The sequence below is a fragment of the Rattus norvegicus genome, chromosome 19 (genome assembly GCF_036323735.1).
Source record: "Rattus norvegicus strain BN/NHsdMcwi chromosome 19, GRCr8, whole genome shotgun sequence".
Lineage (NCBI taxonomy): Eukaryota > Metazoa > Chordata > Mammalia > Rodentia > Muridae > Rattus > Rattus norvegicus.
The window spans coordinates 73,675,490-73,694,383 of record NC_086037.1 but is presented as its reverse complement, the minus strand read 5'-3'; the positions used below and the strand labels follow the sequence as shown (position 1 = coordinate 73,694,383).

The window sequence follows — 18,894 nt, the reverse complement described above, 5'->3', positions numbered from 1 at the left end:
TGACTAAAGATGTTGAATATTTCTTTAGGTCCTTCTCAGCCATTTGGCATTCCTCAGCTGTGAATTCTTTGTTTAGCTCTGAACCCCATTTTTAATAGGGTTATTTTTCTCCCTGCAGTCTAACTTCTTAAGTTCTTTGTATATTTTGGATATAAGCCCTCTATCTGTTGTAGGATTGGTAAAGGTCTTTTCCCAATCTGTTGGTTGCCATTTTGTCCTAACAACAGTGTCCTTTGCCTTACAGAAGCTTTGCCGTCTTATGAGATCCCATTTGTTGATTCTTGATCTTAGAGCATAAGCCATTGGTGTTTTGTTCAGGAAATTTTCTCCAGTGCCCATGTGTTCAGGACGCTTCCCCACTTTTTCTTCTATTAGTTTGAGTGTATCTGGTTTGATGTGGAGGTCCTTGATCCACTTGGACTTAAGCTTAGTACAGGGTGATAAGCATGGATCAATCTGCATTCTTCTACATGTTGACCTCCAATTGAACCAGCACCATTTGCTGAAAATGCTATCTTTTTTCCATTGGATGGCCTTGACTCCTTTGTCAAAAATCAAGTGACCATAGGTGTGTGGATTCATTTCTGAGTCTTCAATTCTATTCCACTGGTCTATCTCTCTGTCTCTGTACCAATACCATGCAGTTTTTATCACTATTGCTCTGTAATACTATTTGAGTTCAGGGATAGTGATTCCCCCAGAAGTCCTTTTATTGTTGAGGATAGTTTTAGCTATCCTGGGTTTTTTGTTATTCCAGATGAATTTGCAAATTGTTCTGTCTAACTCTTTGAAGAATTGGGTTGGAATTTTGATGGGGATTGCATTGAATCTGTAGATCGCTTTTGGTAAAATGGCCATTTTTACCATATTAATCCTGCCAATCCATGAGCATGGGAGATCTTTCCATCTTCTGAGGTCTTCTTCAATTTCTTTCTTCAGATGCTTGAAGTTCTTATTGTACAGATATTTTACTTGCTTGGTTAAAGTCACACCGAGGTACTTTATATTAATTGGGAATATTATTAATGGTGTCGTTTCCCTAATTTCTTTCTCGGCTTGTTTCTCTTTTGTGTAGAGGAAGGCTACTGATTTATTTGAGTTAATTTTATACCCAGCCACTTTGCTGAAGTTGTTTATCAGCTTTAGTAGTTCTCTGGTGGAACTTTTGGGATTGCTTAAATATACTATCATATCATCTGCAAGTAGTGATATTTTGACCTCTCCTTTCTAATCTGTATCCTCTGATTTCCTTTTGTTGTCTGATTGCTCTGGCTAGGACTTTGAGACATATACTGAATAAGTAGGGAGAGGGTGGGCAGCCTTGTCTAGTCCCTGATTTTAGTGGGATTGCTTCAAGTTTCTCTCCATTTAGTTTAATGTTAGCAACTGGTTTGCTGTATATGGCTTTTACTATGTATAGATATGGGCCTTGAATTCCTCTTCTTTCCAGGACTTTTATAATGAAGGGGTGTTGAATTTCGTCAAATGCTTTCTCAGCGTCTAATGAAATGATCATGTGGTTTTGTTCTTTCAGATTGTTTATATAATGGATCACGTTGATGGTTTTCCGTATATTAAACCATCCCTGCATGCCTGGGATGAAGCCTACTTGATCATGGTGGATGGTTGTTTTGATGTGCTCTTAACCATTTCCTTTTAAACAATCACTATTCTTTGCCATCCGAGGAAGGAAACAACTACTTCTGACCCTAGTCAGAATGGTTACAGTTTAGAGAGAAAACAAAGAAGACAGCAAATGTTGGGCCTAGACATGCACAAAGTTATTGGTCTAAAAAACCCTTTGTCCTTGTTAGGAGTGAAAACTGGTACAGCCACTGTGGAAATACTAGAAAAAACTGACTAGTCTTTCCAAATGATCCAGTTATTATAAATAACTGTACCCTACTACAGCGATCCTTACACACACACATTTACTGCTGCCATGTTCCCAATACCTAGGAAATGAAAACAGCCTAGATATCCCACTGGGACAAAAAGAAAGTACATCCAGAAGGCATTTCGTCATTCAGTCTAAGTAGCTGAAGAAAGCTGAAAAAGGCTCAGCCTTAAAAATAAGGTTATGGCAAATTTTGATTTTTTTTAAGAATTAAAAATCAGTATATTTCAAGCCAGCATCATGGTATACCTCATTATTCCTAGTACCCAGACATAGAGGTGGCAGTCTGTGAGTTCGAGGGCACAAAGCGAGTTCTCAGATATTCCAGGGCTGGATAAAAAGATTCGATCTCAATAAAATAAAATTAGTTTATTTCTAGTATGCTTTGAATGACATTATTCTTGTGTTTCCAGGGCAGTCTAAAACTAGAGCATTAGACGAGAAAGATTTTGACCGTCCACATACTCTGGTTCTTTCATTATCTGCATTCAGTAAACAAGAGCTTGAAGGTAAGGATATAGTTGTAATACAGGCCTGTGAAATGAAACTGTGTTCCAGCTGGGCTGTTTCTATTGACTAAATGTACTTAACCTGTGGCCCTTCCAATGAGCAACCAATGTAACAACAGAGCAGATGTTCCATGATTTCAACGAAAATATATAGGTGTGGTGAGGGTTTTGTGGTTTGCTAGAGTAAAGCACCCTGTGTGTGGACACAGTCCCTTACCATTAACCAAAGCAACCTGGTAGATTTCCTTCATCTCTCACAGCCTTAACTTTCTGCAAGATGATCTGAAACAGAAGGTATCATAGTTTATTGAGTACCTCATGGATTGAGAAACATTTTGGTTTTTATTATTACAGCCCCAATCAATGAAGCTATAATATCATTGTACAGTTCTATTATGTTGTTTATGTTTGTATAAAAAAACAGAGGGGCTGGGCTGGACTGGCATAGCAATCTGTCAGTAGAGTGCTTGTGCCCCAGGCTTTAGGACCGGAGGTAAGATAACCAGCAAACACACAAAAACACACACATACAAACACCACACACACACACACACACACACACACACACACACAAAACCATGCACAGTACCCACACTTGGAGATGCTGGCCAACAAATCTAGTCATATTGATGAGCTATGGGCTCAGTGAGAAAGTCTTTCGCCTTTCGCAAAATCCAAGGTGGAGGGCTGGAAAGATAGCTCACTGATTTTGAGCATTTGCTGTTCTTCCACTTATAAATTCAATTTCCAGCACCCATTACAGGTAGCTTACAACTGCTTGTTACTCCAGATCCAGGGGACATAACACCCTCTTCTTGCCTGCTAGGGTGGGAGCAATCCAAACACAAGTGCCATACACACAGACACAGTCACACACACACACACACACACACACACACACACACACACAGAGTGAGAGAGAGACAGACAGAAAGAAAGAGAGACTACCAATGAATATATAATTTGAAACTAAGATAATGATTGAGGAAAATACACGACATCCACCTTTGGGCCTGTATAGGGCTACAGAGGGGTGACAGGAATAAAGGAAAAGAGGAAGAAAGAAACCTGGGCAGTGTGATTGGGGAGATAGCTCAGTAAATGGCTTGTAATCCTAACTGGATCCGCAGAAGACAGTGGATCCCTGAGGCCCACTAACCAGTCTGCTCAAGCTAATCTGTGAGTTCTGCATCAAAGAGAAACCCTCTCTCGAAAGAAACAAAGGGAATAGCACAGGTGGAATGAAACTCAGTGTTCTCTGCTAACCACCACACATGCTCACTGATGTAATGTGGAAAATATACTGGAACACATATGCACGTGGACCCACAGCATAAATATACCCACATTCACAACATTTTAATTAGTTAACTACCTAATTGATTAGAGTATGTAAATAATGAATTGATAATTCTGCCAGTAAGTACATAAAATGAAAAAAGAACCTTCCTCCTTTCTATTAACCAACATTTGTCTTTTGATGAAATGAAAATACTAACAATATTAAATTATCTTTTTCTTTGGGACTTTTTCTTTTGAAAAGGGTCTCACCCCATAGCCATTGAAAGGCCAGTAATTCACTATGTAGACCAAACTGGCCTTGAACTCATAGAGCTCTACCTACTTATGCCCCTACTTAGGCGCTAGGATTAAAGGCCTGTGTCACCATGTCTGGCATGAAATTATATTTTAGGTGTCAAAAACGCAGGACATGATTTAAAGACACTGGAAAGTCCCTGTGAGAATTCCAAAGAGATTCTACAACATAAAAATCTCTATTTTCAAGTTCTCAAAATACTGTGGTGGTCAAAATAGTTTTGCCAAAGAACCAAGTAAGAATTCTGCTTCATGATGTCAGAACTTATTCCGATGCTACAGAAATGAAAGCATTATGGTTCCGGCAGAGAGACAGGTGTCACCCAGACCAGTGAGGCAGAAGAGACATCCCAGAACTAAGCTCACCTCTATGCCCAACCACAGAGCGTGGAGAGAGCAATCAGCCAAAGATGATGCTGGGTGAATTAGATATTCTATGCAGAGTCATGAAATGGAGGCCCTTCTGTTGTATTCAAAATCCAACTCAAAATGAGTCAAAGACCTATAAATAAGACCTAAACTAAAAAAAGTACTAAAATAAAATTTAGTGGAAGCCCTATATGATACTTAATTTTCCAATGTAATTTTGGACGAAAAACAAAGATCTTCCTCTCTGTGATGGGATCCAGGCCTCATACATGTTAGGCCTCTACTCTCCCAACTATGCCACACCCTAGCCATCTCTGTGCATTCTTGCACTGAATTCTCTATTATAGGAATAAAGTGTTCTGTGGAAAGGACTGTCATAGTCAAAATAATCATGAACAAACTAAGGACTTAAACTGCAACTTATATTTTACAGTTTAGCTTCTTCTCGTCTTATTTATTTCATTTTCATACTGATTTTTAGAGTTACTACCCTGACATTCGTCTATAGTGTTTCTTTTGTTTTTGAGATGAGTTGCTGTGTTTGAGAAGGCTGTCATCACACTGCATATGTTGGAAGACTGACAGGCTGGTGTCCATCTCCCTGCCTCGGTCTCCCAAGTGCTGGGATCTAAAGGGAGTAAACCCACACCATAATATTCTTTTGTAGCACATCAACTACCAAGCAAAAGTAGCTCAGACAGAATTTGTTTTGGTTACACTGCTCTTTTAGACTACTGAACACTTAAACGGAAGCTATGCTTTGAGAAGATTAAGAATTATTTAAAATATTAAAAATTGAAATTATTTTTCTGCTAGTATCATCCACTAATGTTCTTATTTTTCAGGGCCACCTAAGCCTGGAAATGTAGCCAAGAAAGGTTTTGATGATCCTGATGAGCCAAAAAGTCTGAACACTTTTGCATTTCCCATAAGGAAGCCTATACTAAAAGGTAATGAAATATCTGTTGTACACATATGTGAAACAGAGCTCTGTTCCATTCCAACTATTTCCATTTACAAGTCTCTCCAACATGTCAGCTCCTCCAGCATACAGCTGACATTGCAGGCTTTGAGCATATTCTTGTGCTCTTCCTGTGAACAGACACACCATTGGAGGACTTTTTGTTTCTGTACACCAATTAGGATGCTGCCCTTAGATACCCCTTACCACTAACCCAGGTCAATTCTTGTCTCAAACTCTTAATATTTTTCCTGATATTCTCAAATGTGGATATATCACACATCAATAGTTCCTTTTATAGTCGCCTTATATTTCTGTTGTAAACACAATGAAGTTATAAATATTGTCACATGCATTTTTATTATGTTACTTAGGTTTCTATGAAGTAGTTCTTAAGAGGGGTTGTTAAATTAATAGCATGTATAATCTTTTAATTTTAGTAAGTATTACAAAAATAAAATTTCCTAAAAAAAAATATAGTTAGCAGTTGTGCTAGTGTGCAATAGAAACATATATATAACTCAGTATTATATCCATGACGAGACTTTTTATGGACTGAAAATATGACTACATTAAAATAATGATATATGTCAAAAATACAGAAAGTGATAAAAAAAATAGTCAAGAAAATTCCTATTAAAGCTTGAAAAACCATTTACTGAAATAGTCAAGTCCATTTTTAAATTATTGTAGAATTCACACTTCATAATTAAAACATATTACAACATTACAGACATTATGGTTCTGGTATACACAGAGATGACCTGTAGACTACCAGAAGTAAACTCACACCTATGCTGCCAAGTCACCAATACTGTTCAGTGTTACAAGGCATTCCACCACATATGGTGCAAGGAAAACCAGATGTTACAAAGCTGAATGAGGAAGCTCCCCATTTTAGCCTAAATTATTTTCAAAAGTGAATTCAGAATGAATAAACCCTGTAAGTAAGAGTCAAACTACGAAACTATTAGAAGATACAAAGGAAACTACTCATGACATTGGATTTGATGATGTGTTTTACTGGTGACATAAAAGACAATTTAAAAATAAAAAAAGTAAATTTGGCTTTATGAGAGTTTTAAAAATGTCTACATCAAAGCATCAGAGCAATTTTCAAATAACATATAATACAATTTTTTTAAAAGAAAAACCATATAAAGTAACCCACAGGATGAGAGAAATTTTTCCAATTTTGCCTGAATAAAGATTAAGTATCTAAAAATATATTTATAGAACTGTAAAACTTGTTTTAGCTACTTTTTCTATTTCTCTGGTAAAATACCCTGATAAAGACAACTTAAAGGAGAAAGGTTTGCTTTTGGCTCACAGTTGAAGCCTTTGTACTAAGGAAGTCAAGGCAACAGGAGCCTGAGGCGGCTGCTCCCATTGTATCTAAGTCAAGAAGCAGATAGTACTAAACACAGCCCTCTCCTCAGGTTCTTTTCTTCACTTAACCCAGTCCAATGTCCCAGCCCAGAACTTAAACCACTTCAGTGGGCATAAACAAGTCATGTCCAGATAATCAACCCTCTTCCATCATCTTGACAGTTAGCACCGACAATCACAGCACCACCTTTTGTCAACTTGACATTCAAACATGTGACTTTATCATAACCTTTTGCCCCTTCTCAGCAAATTGTCATGGTCCTCCACTAGCAGAAATACAATTCAGGTTCCAAAGCTCCCATAGTCTTTAGCTATCAGAGTAGGTTAAAGGTTCACAATTACATTGTCACCTGAGACTCAAGACAGTTTCTATGTGCTCGATAATGTAAAAAGTCCTGTAACATATTTTCATCATGGCACCAAATATATTTCTGATTCTAACCCATGACCAAAAGATAGGGAAAACACCAAATCTACAGCTCTTTGTCCAGCATTGAGGACTCATAATGAAATAATCTGAGCTTCAAAAGGCCTCAGCACCCCCACTTCTCCAGTCCTGCTGTCTGCACTCCAGTCCAGACAGCAGGACTCTTGGTTAGACTGGCTTCTTCCCATGCCTCCAGCTTTCCTCAACGAACAGCCTACAGTCCTGGCATTTCTTTTTTTTTTCTTTTTTCTTTTAAATTAGATATATTTCTTTACTTACATTTCAAATGTTATTCCCTTTCCCGGTTTCCTGTCCATAAGCTACCATCACCAATCCCTCCACCAAATGGGAATTTCCCCCATCCATCACCCTTACTGCCCCCCCATATTCCCCTGCACTGGGGGTCCAAACTTGGCAGGACCAAGGGCTTCCCCTTCCACTGATGCCCCAACAAGCCTATTCTCTGCTACATATGCAATTGGAGCCCTGGGTCAGTCCATGTATAGTCTTTCCGTAGTACCTGGAAGCTCTGGTTGGTTAGCATCGTTGTTTTTAATATTTTTTATTAATTTTTATTTATATGAGTACAGTGTAGCTGTTTTGAGATGCACCAGAAGAGGGCACCAGATCCCATTACAGATGGTTGTGAGCCACCATGTGGTTGCTGGGATTTGAACTCAGGACCTCTGGTAGAGCAGTCAGTGCTCTTAACCGCTGAGCCATCTCTCCAGCCCATTGTTTTAATGTGGTTGCGAGCTCCTTCAACTCTTTCAATAATTCCTCTAATTCCCCCCAAGGGGATCCTGTTCTCAGTTCAGTGGTTTGCTTCTAGCATTGACCTCTGTATTGCACATGCTCTGGATGTGTCTCTCAGGAGAGATCTATGTCTGGTCCCTTTCAGCATGCAATTTTTTTAGCTTCATCAATCTTATTTAGTTTTGGTGGCTGTGTATATATGGGCCACATGTGGGGCAGGCTCTTAATGGTCATTTCTTTAGTTGCTGCTCTAAGCATTGCTTCTATATCCCCTCCTAAAGAAATGTTCAACATCTTTAGTCATCAGGGAAATGCAAATCAAAACACCCCTGAGATTCCACCTCACACCAGTCAGAATGGCTAAGATAATAAACTCAGGTGACAGCAGATGCTAGCAAGGATGTGGAGAAAGAGGAACACTCCTCCATTGTTGGTGGGATTGCAAACTGGTACAATCACTCTGAAAATCAGTCTGAAGGTTCCTCAGAAAATTGGACATTCCACTACCTGAGGACCCAGCTATACCTCTCCTGGGCATATACCCAAAAGATGCTCCAACAAATAACAAAGACACATGCTCCACTATGTTCATAGCAGCCTTATTTATAATAGCCAGAAGCTAGAAAGAACCCAGATGCCCTTCATAGAGGAATGGATTCAAAAACTGTGATACATCTACACAATGGAGTAGTACTCAGCTATCAAAAACAATGACTTCATGAAATTCACAGGCAAATGGATGAACTAGAAAATATCATCCTGAGTGAGGTAACCCAATCTCAGAAAAACACACTTGGTATGCACTCATTGATAAGTGGATATTAGCCCAAAAGCTGGAACTACCCAAGATACAATCCACAGACCACAGGAAGCTCAAGAAGAAGGATGACCAAAATGCGGATGCTCCCATTCCTTAAAAGTGGGAAAACAGTATCCAGTCATGGCATTTCTAATATCCTGGGTTCTTCACTGCGACTTGGGATCTACCTTCATAGTTTCGTACGATGTCCTGCTGGGATATCAGTGCACGGATTGTGACACTGAGACATGTTGCCTGACACATGCTGCTCTGTGGACCAGGAATTCATCACCCCTTATTTTTTCAAAATAGGTGCCTGCCAAGCAAGTATCATAATGTTCCCAAGTTATAGTCCCAGACTGATAATCTGACTTCTTTGGAACACAGCTGTATTAGTCTCTGCCTGCTGACCCTGGAAAAACACAGCCATAGACACTTGCCTTCAAGGAACAAGGAACCCCTTCTGTTTAGACATTTTCTTTCATATAAACTTGATTCTTCAGTGGATAGAGGATTCAGTGGATTTTACCCTTGGGACACCTTTCCTAGTATCTCTGTTCAGCACAGAAAGTTTCTGCTAAGCAGTGCTTATCTCTTCAGAATCACAGCTGCTGTCTAGGCTCACGCACTAATGCCCTACTTCTGAAATTTTCCTTTGCCTAAAAAATTAGTTCATTCCCTCTAATTTCAACTTTACTGAAGTACTCTGGGCTCAAGAATAATTAAAATAGATTCTTGGCCAAAATAGCACGCATGTGGCTCCAATCCATGTTCCTGATATACTATTTGATCCTGTCTCAAACCCCATACCACCAAGACAAACTTTCCTGCCCTGCCCTAGGTGGCCCATCCAATGCCTCAGTCACCAAGGAGCAGACCCAACTCTCCTGCTCTCATGCCCTCCCTCAGGATTAGTTCATCCTAAACCACAGCATCAGTGCCATCTACTGTGCTGCCTAGACTGGAAGCAGGGCATGTTCTCCCCAGTACTGCAGCTGGCAAAGGGCTAAGATGGTTCTCTGGCACTCATGCCCTAGGAGCCTGCTCACCAGCAACCCCTACAACCAGGGACAACTCTGCACAGGCAAGGTGTCCCAAGTGTGGCAGCCCATGAGGGACAGGGACAATTCTCCTACTCTCATGACCCCAGGGTCAACTCTTCCTGCCTGCTGTACATGGTGAAGGATGAGGGAGGGGAACAGGGCATCTTTCACTTGTCCACTCCACTGCACAACAGACAAGAGGCTTGGTAAGCCCTCCCACACTCATACCTTCAGGGTGAGCTTGCTTTCAACCCCCACATACAAAGCCAGCCCTACTGTGCTGCTCAGGTGATGTACAGGGACTGCTCTCCTGAGTGCTACAGCAGTTGACGGGCAAGGCCAACTCTCTCACCTTCATGACTCCAGGGCCAGCTTTCCTGACAGCCACATGTCAAGAGGTCAGGGTCGGGGAGAGCGTCTCTCCTTTGCCCACATCCCGCCACTTGTGGGGTCAGCTCTACTGTGCTGCCCAGGCAAGGTAAATGGTCTGCTTTCCCAAGTTGCTACAGCACGAGGGGCAGGAACAAACCTCCTGCTCTCATGGCTCTAGGCCAGCTCTCCCATGATGCCCAGGCAAGGAATAAGGCATAGTCCTCAGACATCAACATATCCCCAACCATCAACAAAACTCAGACTAGAGACATCTGCCCGGACTTTGATGCTAACAGAGTCCTGCCACTGCAGGGACCCAGAAGTGGCCACCAGTGGCAACACAGGCCAGAACCCGGCCATGGTCCCAGGGGACATCACCAGTTACTAACATCCAACTGTTTCTCACTACCTTCAAGTGTCCAGTTCTACCCCTTCATTGTGCTCTCACGCTTCTGTTTCTCTTTCTCTTCCATTTTTCCACCACTTACTTGTTCCTCTTCTCTTAGTGATGCCCAGGGTCTCTAAGGAGTGATCTCAGGAATTCTTTCCCCCATTTGTGAATTATGGATCCAGATAGGGGTCATTTCAAATATGGTCTGACCACCCCCATGCCTGTGCAGACTGGTGGCCATCTCAGGTTAGCTCCCTGTCCAGGCCCTATGGCACCAGACAGGTCATCTTGGGCTCACTGCCCTCCCTTGAGCTCATCTGGGCCTACTTAGCCCCTTAGGCTACTAATAAATCAATGTTCACAGGTTAGAACACTGAGTGTAGACATAGCATCTCTCCCCTCTACCACCTAATAATGCATATGTGACACAGCAGCCACACCTGCAGCCCCTCTGAAAGAAGCACAGTCAGACTTGCATAGCAATGATCCCAGACCTGGTGCGAATTTTTATCTTACTTTTCCTGCTGCTGCAATAAAATTTCCCAACAAGAGCAGCTTAAGATAGAGAGGGTGCATTTGTTTACATTGGCTCACCGTTCAACTATACAGACCATCATGAAGGGAAAATCAAGGTGGCAGTGGTTTGTGATGCTGCATCCAGAATCACAAAAAGTGATGAGTCCATGATGCTGCTCAGTTCCTTTCTCCATCTGTGCAGTCCAACGCAGGCAAAAGTGCTACCCACAGTGGGTGACTATCTTGTCTTAACTATGCAATCAAGACAATCCCCCCCCAATCATGACTAGAGGCCCAACTCCTAAGTGATACTAGATTCTGTCAAGTGGACGATTAACACTGATCATTACACTCAACAACCAAACTCAAGTAAAAACCGGCAAACTCTGCTCTGCTGTAATAGCTGTTTCTCCTAGGGGATATTCCAAGTAACTGGCATATACAATATGATAAATATCATTAGAGAAATTAACCTCAAATTGAAGGCCTAATACCTCATACCTATTATATGGATATATCAGAAAGGAAAGAAGAAAGGGGGACTAAGTAATATAAAGAAAACTTTGCTATTGTGTGACAGAAGGAGGAAGAAGGGGACACACATACACACACAGAGAGAGAGAGAGAGAGAGAGAGAGAGAGAGAGAGAGAGAGAATGCACTTCTGTGGGTACAGCTTCTTGAGAATCTGATATAAGATTGCAAATTCACACCCAGCCAGGGAAACGTGACAACAGCATGTCTTATAGTTTTCCATATCAAGAAGGTGGAGTGAATATAATTCAGGCGTAGAGTACTTGCCACACATAGAATCTACCCAGGTTCACTCCCCAGTAATTCAAAATGAAATAAGAATAAATGTTGGAGAGAATAAATGTCAAGAAATTGGAACCAGAGGCCAACTGACCTACAACAGGCTTGATCAGCCCTGCCATTTGTGGCACACATGCCCTCTCCATTCAATAACCCTTTGTGTGTGGAACAGAAATGATGTGAGGATAAACCATAAGAGAAAAGGAGGGAGGGAGGAAGGAAGAGAGGAAAGGATGGAGAGAGAAAGGAGGGAGGGAGGAAGGAAGAGAGGAAAGGATGGAGAGAGAAAGGAGGGAGGGAGGAAGGAAGAGAGGAAAGGATGGAGAGAGAAAGGAGGGAGGGAGGGAGGGAGGCCAAAAGAAAATGGACTGTTGTTCTACTAGCAGCAACCGATTGCCATGAAATATGGATTCCTGAACCCTTCTCCCTTCCATGATGAGGTTTTTGTTGATTCGATCTTGCATAGGTCTTAAGTATTTGGCTATAATATTCTTAAGCATTGGCCACTGTAAATTCATGTGTGCAATGGCCCTGTTATACCAGATTTAAAATAAAACCACTTGGTACAGGGGTCCACTACCTCTGACTATCATAATCTGTCTTCCATCTCTTCCACAATGACCCTAAGTGGAGGAGGAGGGAGTAAGGTTTAGAGGTCTCATTTAGAGGTGGACATTCTGCAGTTTCATATATTCTCTATAATGCCCAGTCATGGGGACCTCTGTATTAACAGCCAAATACTACAAAATGAAGTCTTCAGATAAGCATTGAAAATGCATTAATCTGGGGGTTAAGGATACGAACTCAAGGGACATTTTATTTGTGTCCACTTAAGAGAATAATAGTGCTAGGTTCTCCCCTATAAGTCAGGCAGCCATGAGCCCTTGACACAGTTACTAATACTGGAAATTAGTTTTGTCTTATTGAACAGTCAGAAACAACAACAGTTGTTGTCTTGTTTTAAATCCAGTCAGAAAGTGGTTGTTATTCCTATTAAATCTGTGTCACTATTGTACCAGTAGGCAAAATTTGCCAGGCCAGTTGTCATTGTGGATCACAGAATCCATACCTGGGTAAGGCTGTTAATTACTTTTCTCTGTAGGAGTGTGTGGATGACCCACTCCTCACCCCATTTGATATATCCCGTTCCATCACTCTCCTTTTCCTGCTTCAAGTCACCTGAATTCTATCACCTTCCCTTGAGATCTATCCCCCAAGGCACCACCCTAAAATTTCCCTGACTTCTGAGTATTGCATTTTCAAAACTCATCTAAAGATGTAAATCTAGAATCTATGTATAAATAATAACATGCAGTATTTGTCTTTCTGGGGCATGTGACTAAACGGTTCTTAAAAGAAGAAAATGGATGTGAATATTTGCAACCATTTCCTTTTAAACAATCACTATTCCTTGCCATCAGAGAAAGGAAAGAACTGCTTTTGACCCCAGTCAGAATGGTTACGGTTCAGGGAGAAAACAAAGAAGACAGCAAATGTTGGCCCAGACATGCACAAAGTCATTAGTCTAAAAAACACTTAGTCGTTGTTAGGAGTGAAAACTGGTACAGCACTGTGGAAATACTAGAAGAAACTGACTAGACTTTCCAAATGATCCACCTTGGCCACTCTTAGTTGTGCTCACAAATAACTGCACCCTACTACAGAGATCCTTACACACGCACATTTACTGCTGCCATATTCCCAGTACCTAGGAAATGAAAACAGCCTAGATGTCCCACTGGGAGAAAAAGAAAGTACATCCAGAAGGCATTTAGTCATTCAGTCTAAGTAGCTGAAGAAAGCTGAAAAAGGCTCAGCCTTAAAAATAAGGTTATGGCAAATTTTGATTTTTTTTTAAGAATTAAAAATCAGTATATTTCAAGCCAGCATCATGGTATACCTCATTATTCCTAGTACCCAGATATAGAGGTGGCAGTCTGTGAGTTCGAGGGCACAAAGTGAGTTCTAAGATATGCCAGGGCTGGATAAAAAGATTCGATCTCAATAAAAAAAACTAGTATACTAGTTTATTTCTAGTATACTTTGAATGACATTGTTCTTGTGTTTCCAGGGCAGTCTAAACCTAAAGCATTATATCAGAAAAGTGTTGACGTTCCAAATAAACCGGTTGTTTCATATTTTGACTTCAGTAAACAAGACTTTGAAGGTAAGGGTATAGTTGTAATACAGGTCTGTGAAATGAACTCTGTGGTCCAGTTGGGCTGTTTCTACTGTACTTAACCTGTGGACCCTTTCAACAAGCAACCAATGTAACAAGCACAGGAGATATTCCATGATTTCAACGAAAATGTATAGGTGTGGTGAGGGTTTTGTGGTTTGCTAGAGTAAAGCACCCTGTGTGTGGACACAGTCCCTTACCATTAACCAAAGCAACCTGGTAGATTTCCTTCATCTCTCATAGCCTTAACGTTCTGCAAGATGATCTGAAACAGAAGGTATCATAGTTTATTGAGTACCTCATGGATTGAGAAACATTTTGGTTTTTATTATTACAGCCCCAATCAGTGGAACTATAATATCATTGTACAGTTCTATTATGTTGTTTACGTTTGTATAAAAAACAGAGGGGCTGGGCTGGACTGGCATAGCAATCTGTCAGTAGAGCGCTTGTGGTCCAGTCTTTAGGACCTGAGGTAAGATAACCAGCACCGCAAACACACACACACACACACACACACACACACACACACACAAACACACACATACAAACACCACACACACACACACACACACACACACACACACACACACACAAAACCATGCACAGTACCCACACTTGGAGATGCTGGCCAACAAATCTAGTCATATTGATGAGCTCTGGGCTCAGTGAGAGAGCCTTTCGCCTTTCGCAAAATCCAAGGTGGAGGGCTGGAAAGATAGCTCACTGATATTGAGCATTTGCTGTTCTTCCACTTATAAATTCAATTTCCAGCACCCATTACAGGTAGCTTACAACTGCTTGTTACTCCAGATCCAGGGGACATAACACCCTCTTCTTGCCTGCTAGGGTGGGAGCGATCCAAACACAAGTGGCATATACACAGACACAGTCTCTCTCTCTCTCTCTCTCTCTCTCTCTCTCTCTCTCTCTCTCTCTCTCTCTCACACACACACACACACACACACACACACACACACACACACACACAGAGTGAGAGAGAGACAGACAGAAAGAAAGAGAGACTACCAATGAATATATAATTTGAAACTAAGATAATGATTGAGGAAAATACACGACATCCACCTTTGGGCCTGTATAGGGCTACAGAGGGGTGACAGGAATAAAGGAAAAGAGGAAGAAAGAAACCTGGGCAGTGTGATTGGGGAGATAGCTCAGTAAATGGCTTGTAATCCTAACTGGATCCGCAGAAGACAGTGGATCCCTGAGGCCCACTAACCAGTCTGCTCAAGCTAATCTGTGAGTTCTGCATCAAAGAGAAACCCTCTCTCGAAAGAAACAAAGGGAATAGCACAGGTGGAATGAAACTCAGTGTTCTCTGCTAACCACCACACATGCTCACTGATGTAATGTGGAAAATATACTGGAACACATATGCACGTGGACCCACAGCATAAATATACCCACATTCACAACATTTTAATTAGTTAACTACCTAATTGATTAGAGTATGTAAATAATGAATTGATAATTCTGCCAGTAAGTACATAAAATGAAAAAAGAACCTTCCTCCTTTCTATTAACCAACATTTGTCTTTTGATGAAATGAAAATACTAACAATATTAAATTATCTTTTTCTTTGGGACTTTTTCTTTTGAAAAGGGTCTCACCCCATAGCCATTGAAAGGCCAGTAATTCACTATGTAGACCAAACTGGCCTTGAACTCATAGAGCTCTACCTACTTATGCCCCTACTTAGGCGCTAGGATTAAAGGCCTGTGTCACCATGTCTGGCATGAAATTATATTTTAGGTGTCAAAAACGCAGGACATGATTTAAAGACACTGGAAAGTCCCTGTGAGAATTCCAAAGAGATTCTACAACATAAAAATCTCTATTTTCAAGTTCTCAAAATACTGTGGTAGTCAAAATAGTTTTGCCAAAGAACCAAGTAAGAATTCTGCTTCATGATGTCAGAACTTATTCCGATGCTACAGAAATGAAAGCATTATGGTTCCGGCAGAGAGACAGGTGTCACCCAGACCAGTGAGGCAGAAGAGACATCCCAGAACTAAGCTCACCTCTATGCCCAACCACAGAGCGTGGAGAGAGCAATCAGCCAAAGATGATGCTGGGTGAATTAGATATTCTATGCAGAGTCATGAAATGGAGGCCCTTCTGTTGTATTCAAAATCCAACTCAAAATGAGTCAAAGACCTATAAGTAAGAACTAAACTACAAAAACACTAAAATATAGCAGAAGTTTTATTTTATGACACTTAATTTGCCAACATATTTTTTGGATGTACATCAAAGATCTTTCTGTATATCTATAGATAAGGCGATATTGAACATCTGATCTTCCTACCTTACACTTCCGAAACACTGGCATTACAGTAGCATATCACCACACTGGTTATGCTGTATCAGGAATTTCTTCCGGGTTTCTATAAATTAGGCTTGACCACACTCGAACCCTCTCCTTCTTCATGCACTGCATTTCCCACTGTGGGAATACCCCCTTCTGTTTTATATATATATATATATATATATATATATATATATATATATATATATATATCACTGAAAATTTACCATTTAGGTACTCATCTAGTTTTATTTATCATCCTAATTTTTGGTGTTATTTACTGACATTTTTAGCACTTCTGTTTGATTTTTTTAATGTCTTCAAATTTTATATTTTATTAATTGTTGATTTTAAATTTGTATGAGTGTATTATGGGCATGTATTTGGGTGCATCATGGGCATGCCTGGTGTCTGTGGAGATCAAAAATTGAAACTTGAGTTACAGATCATTGTGAGCCACCATGTGGGTACTGGGTCTTCTTGAGGAGCATCCAGTGTTCTTAAACACTGAGCTATTGCTCCAACCTCCTTTTTGATTTTTGAGACAAGGACTGGCACCATGCTCCATATATAAGCAGACAGCCAATACCTACCTCTCTGCCTTAGCCTCCAAGTGTCGGGATCAGGAGTGTGCACCAACATCAGAATGAATACTCTTGACCAGCACATCAACCAGCAGGCAAGGGAGTTGAAACAGAATCCGTGCGTTCTGGTTATGCTGCTTCATATAAATTACTAAATACTTAGAAGGGAGCTGTGCTTTAGTAGAGATTGAGATCCAAGTCTTTAAATATTTCAATTATTTAATTGCTATTACCACCCACTAATGTTCTCATGTTTTTCAGGTCAGTTTAAGTCTCACCTTAACTCTGATGGTTTCAAACTTCCAAGTACTCTCCGCTCTTCTGCCTCTGCTGCAAGGAAGCGTCTCCTTAAAGGTAAAGAGATAACCACAATGCAGACGAGAGAAATAAACTCAGCTCTGGTTCTGTTGTTGCCGTTGACTGGTACCTTCAGCATGTGTGCCCTTCCAGGAAAGATTTCATGTTGTGAATCCAGCATGTGTCCTCATGTTTCTCCTTTAAGGAGACCCCTCTTTGAAGGGCTTTGTAGTTCTGTGCTGTAAAAGGATCTTGTGTGTAGATTCTCCTTACTTTTAACTCAGGTATATTGATTAGTTTTCTTCATTTATCCTAGCCTTAATCTTCTGTACGGCATCTCAAAAAGGAACTATATTATGACTCATTTGAAAGTCCTCTTTGTGAGCCACCTTTATATTTCTGTTGCAACTATGATCATTGGGTCAATAGATATAACTGCATATCTTTATCATGTTAGTTTGTGTCTAGAAAGTAGAGTGTTGGTGGAACTTTGGGGGGGATTAAAGTAACACTGCCATAAACATTTTAGAATGCTTGGAATTAATAGTGGTGGCAATAAATGCTTGAAAACTATTTCCCTTTTTCTTAAGTGGCACTAGACTTTTCTTGGGGGGGGGCAGCTTTTGTTCCTATACAAAGTTATCCCAAAGTCTCTTACTCTCTGCACATTGTCCAATTGTTGGTCTCTGTGTTAATTACCACTACCGAAAGAAGAAGGTTGTGATGAGTGCTATGCACTGATCTATATTTATTTTAGTTCACAGTACCACAGCACAGTCCATCACTGAGGGAAGTCAGTACAGGAACTTAAACAAGGCAGGAATGTGGAGACATGGCTGATACATGGGCTGTGGAAGTGGGATGCTTACTAGCTTGTTCCTCATGACTTGTTCAGCCTGCTTTTACCCAGGACCACCCTAGCTAAGGAATGACACCACCTACTGATCTAGGCCCTCCCACATCAATCACCAATGAAGAATATGCACCATTGGCTTGCCAACAACAGATTTGTGGAGACATTTTCTTAATGGAGGTTCCCTCTTTCAAAATAACAATAGCGGGGTTGGGGATTTAGCTCAGTGGTAGAGCGCTTGCCTAGCAAGTGCAAGGCCCTGGGTTCGGTCCCCAGCTCCGAAAAAAAGAAAAAGAAAAAAGAAAAATAACAATAGCTATGTCAAGTTAACAAAAATCAAAAGCTAGCTAGCACAGTCAGGCTTAGGCTCTATCTCATGGAGTGGCCCTTAAATCCAATCATAACACTTGTGGCATCCTTTCACCAATGTATGTTATAGGCAGGGCCATGGGATTCATGGCTGGGTGATAGGAATGATTTCTTTCCTCCCCAAGTCATATGCATAGTACCTTCCTGCAACGTTATTAGTACTCAGTAGGAGTAAAGCTTCTAGATAGGTCCAAGCATAATTTCTACATGTGAGAGACTATAAGAACATGGTGTCTAAGGCAATAAGGCCTTATTGTCTGGTTGGGGAGTGGAACCAGTAGCCCTAGTAATAGCCTGTGACTTGGGTGTTTGAGGACAATGATTTGACAAGATATAAGCCATTTCTGGTACTGGATGGTTTTACTTGATAACATAAGATACCTAGATGGGCTTTGTCACATGATAATGTGTCAGGGACCTTCCCCAGTCATCGCTTGTTGATGGG

At 40.8% G+C, this 18,894-nt stretch overlaps 1 protein-coding gene and 1 non-coding gene across 51 annotated transcripts in view; one reads left to right on the top strand and one right to left on the bottom strand.

Moving 5' to 3' along the window:
• The window catches only part of Ccdc7a (coiled-coil domain containing 7A), a 410,765-nt gene that overhangs the window by 377,116 nt on the left and 14,755 nt on the right, over window positions 1–18,894 (top strand). For all 50 annotated transcript variants that reach the window (XM_063278219.1, XM_063278211.1, XM_063278233.1 and 47 more), the window contains 4 exons: window positions 2,311–2,406; window positions 5,217–5,321; window positions 13,909–14,004; window positions 17,192–17,284. In XM_063278219.1, the coding sequence (XP_063134289.1) occupies window positions 2,311–2,406; window positions 5,217–5,321; window positions 13,909–14,004; window positions 17,192–17,284 (390 nt within the window). The remainder of the gene's footprint in view (window positions 1–2,310; window positions 2,407–5,216; window positions 5,322–13,908; window positions 14,005–17,191; window positions 17,285–18,894) is intronic.
• LOC120098696 (small nucleolar RNA SNORA17) lies at window positions 10,841–10,971 on the bottom strand. The gene has a single exon (XR_005497118.1). It is a non-coding gene; the product is annotated as a small nucleolar RNA SNORA17 (small nucleolar RNA).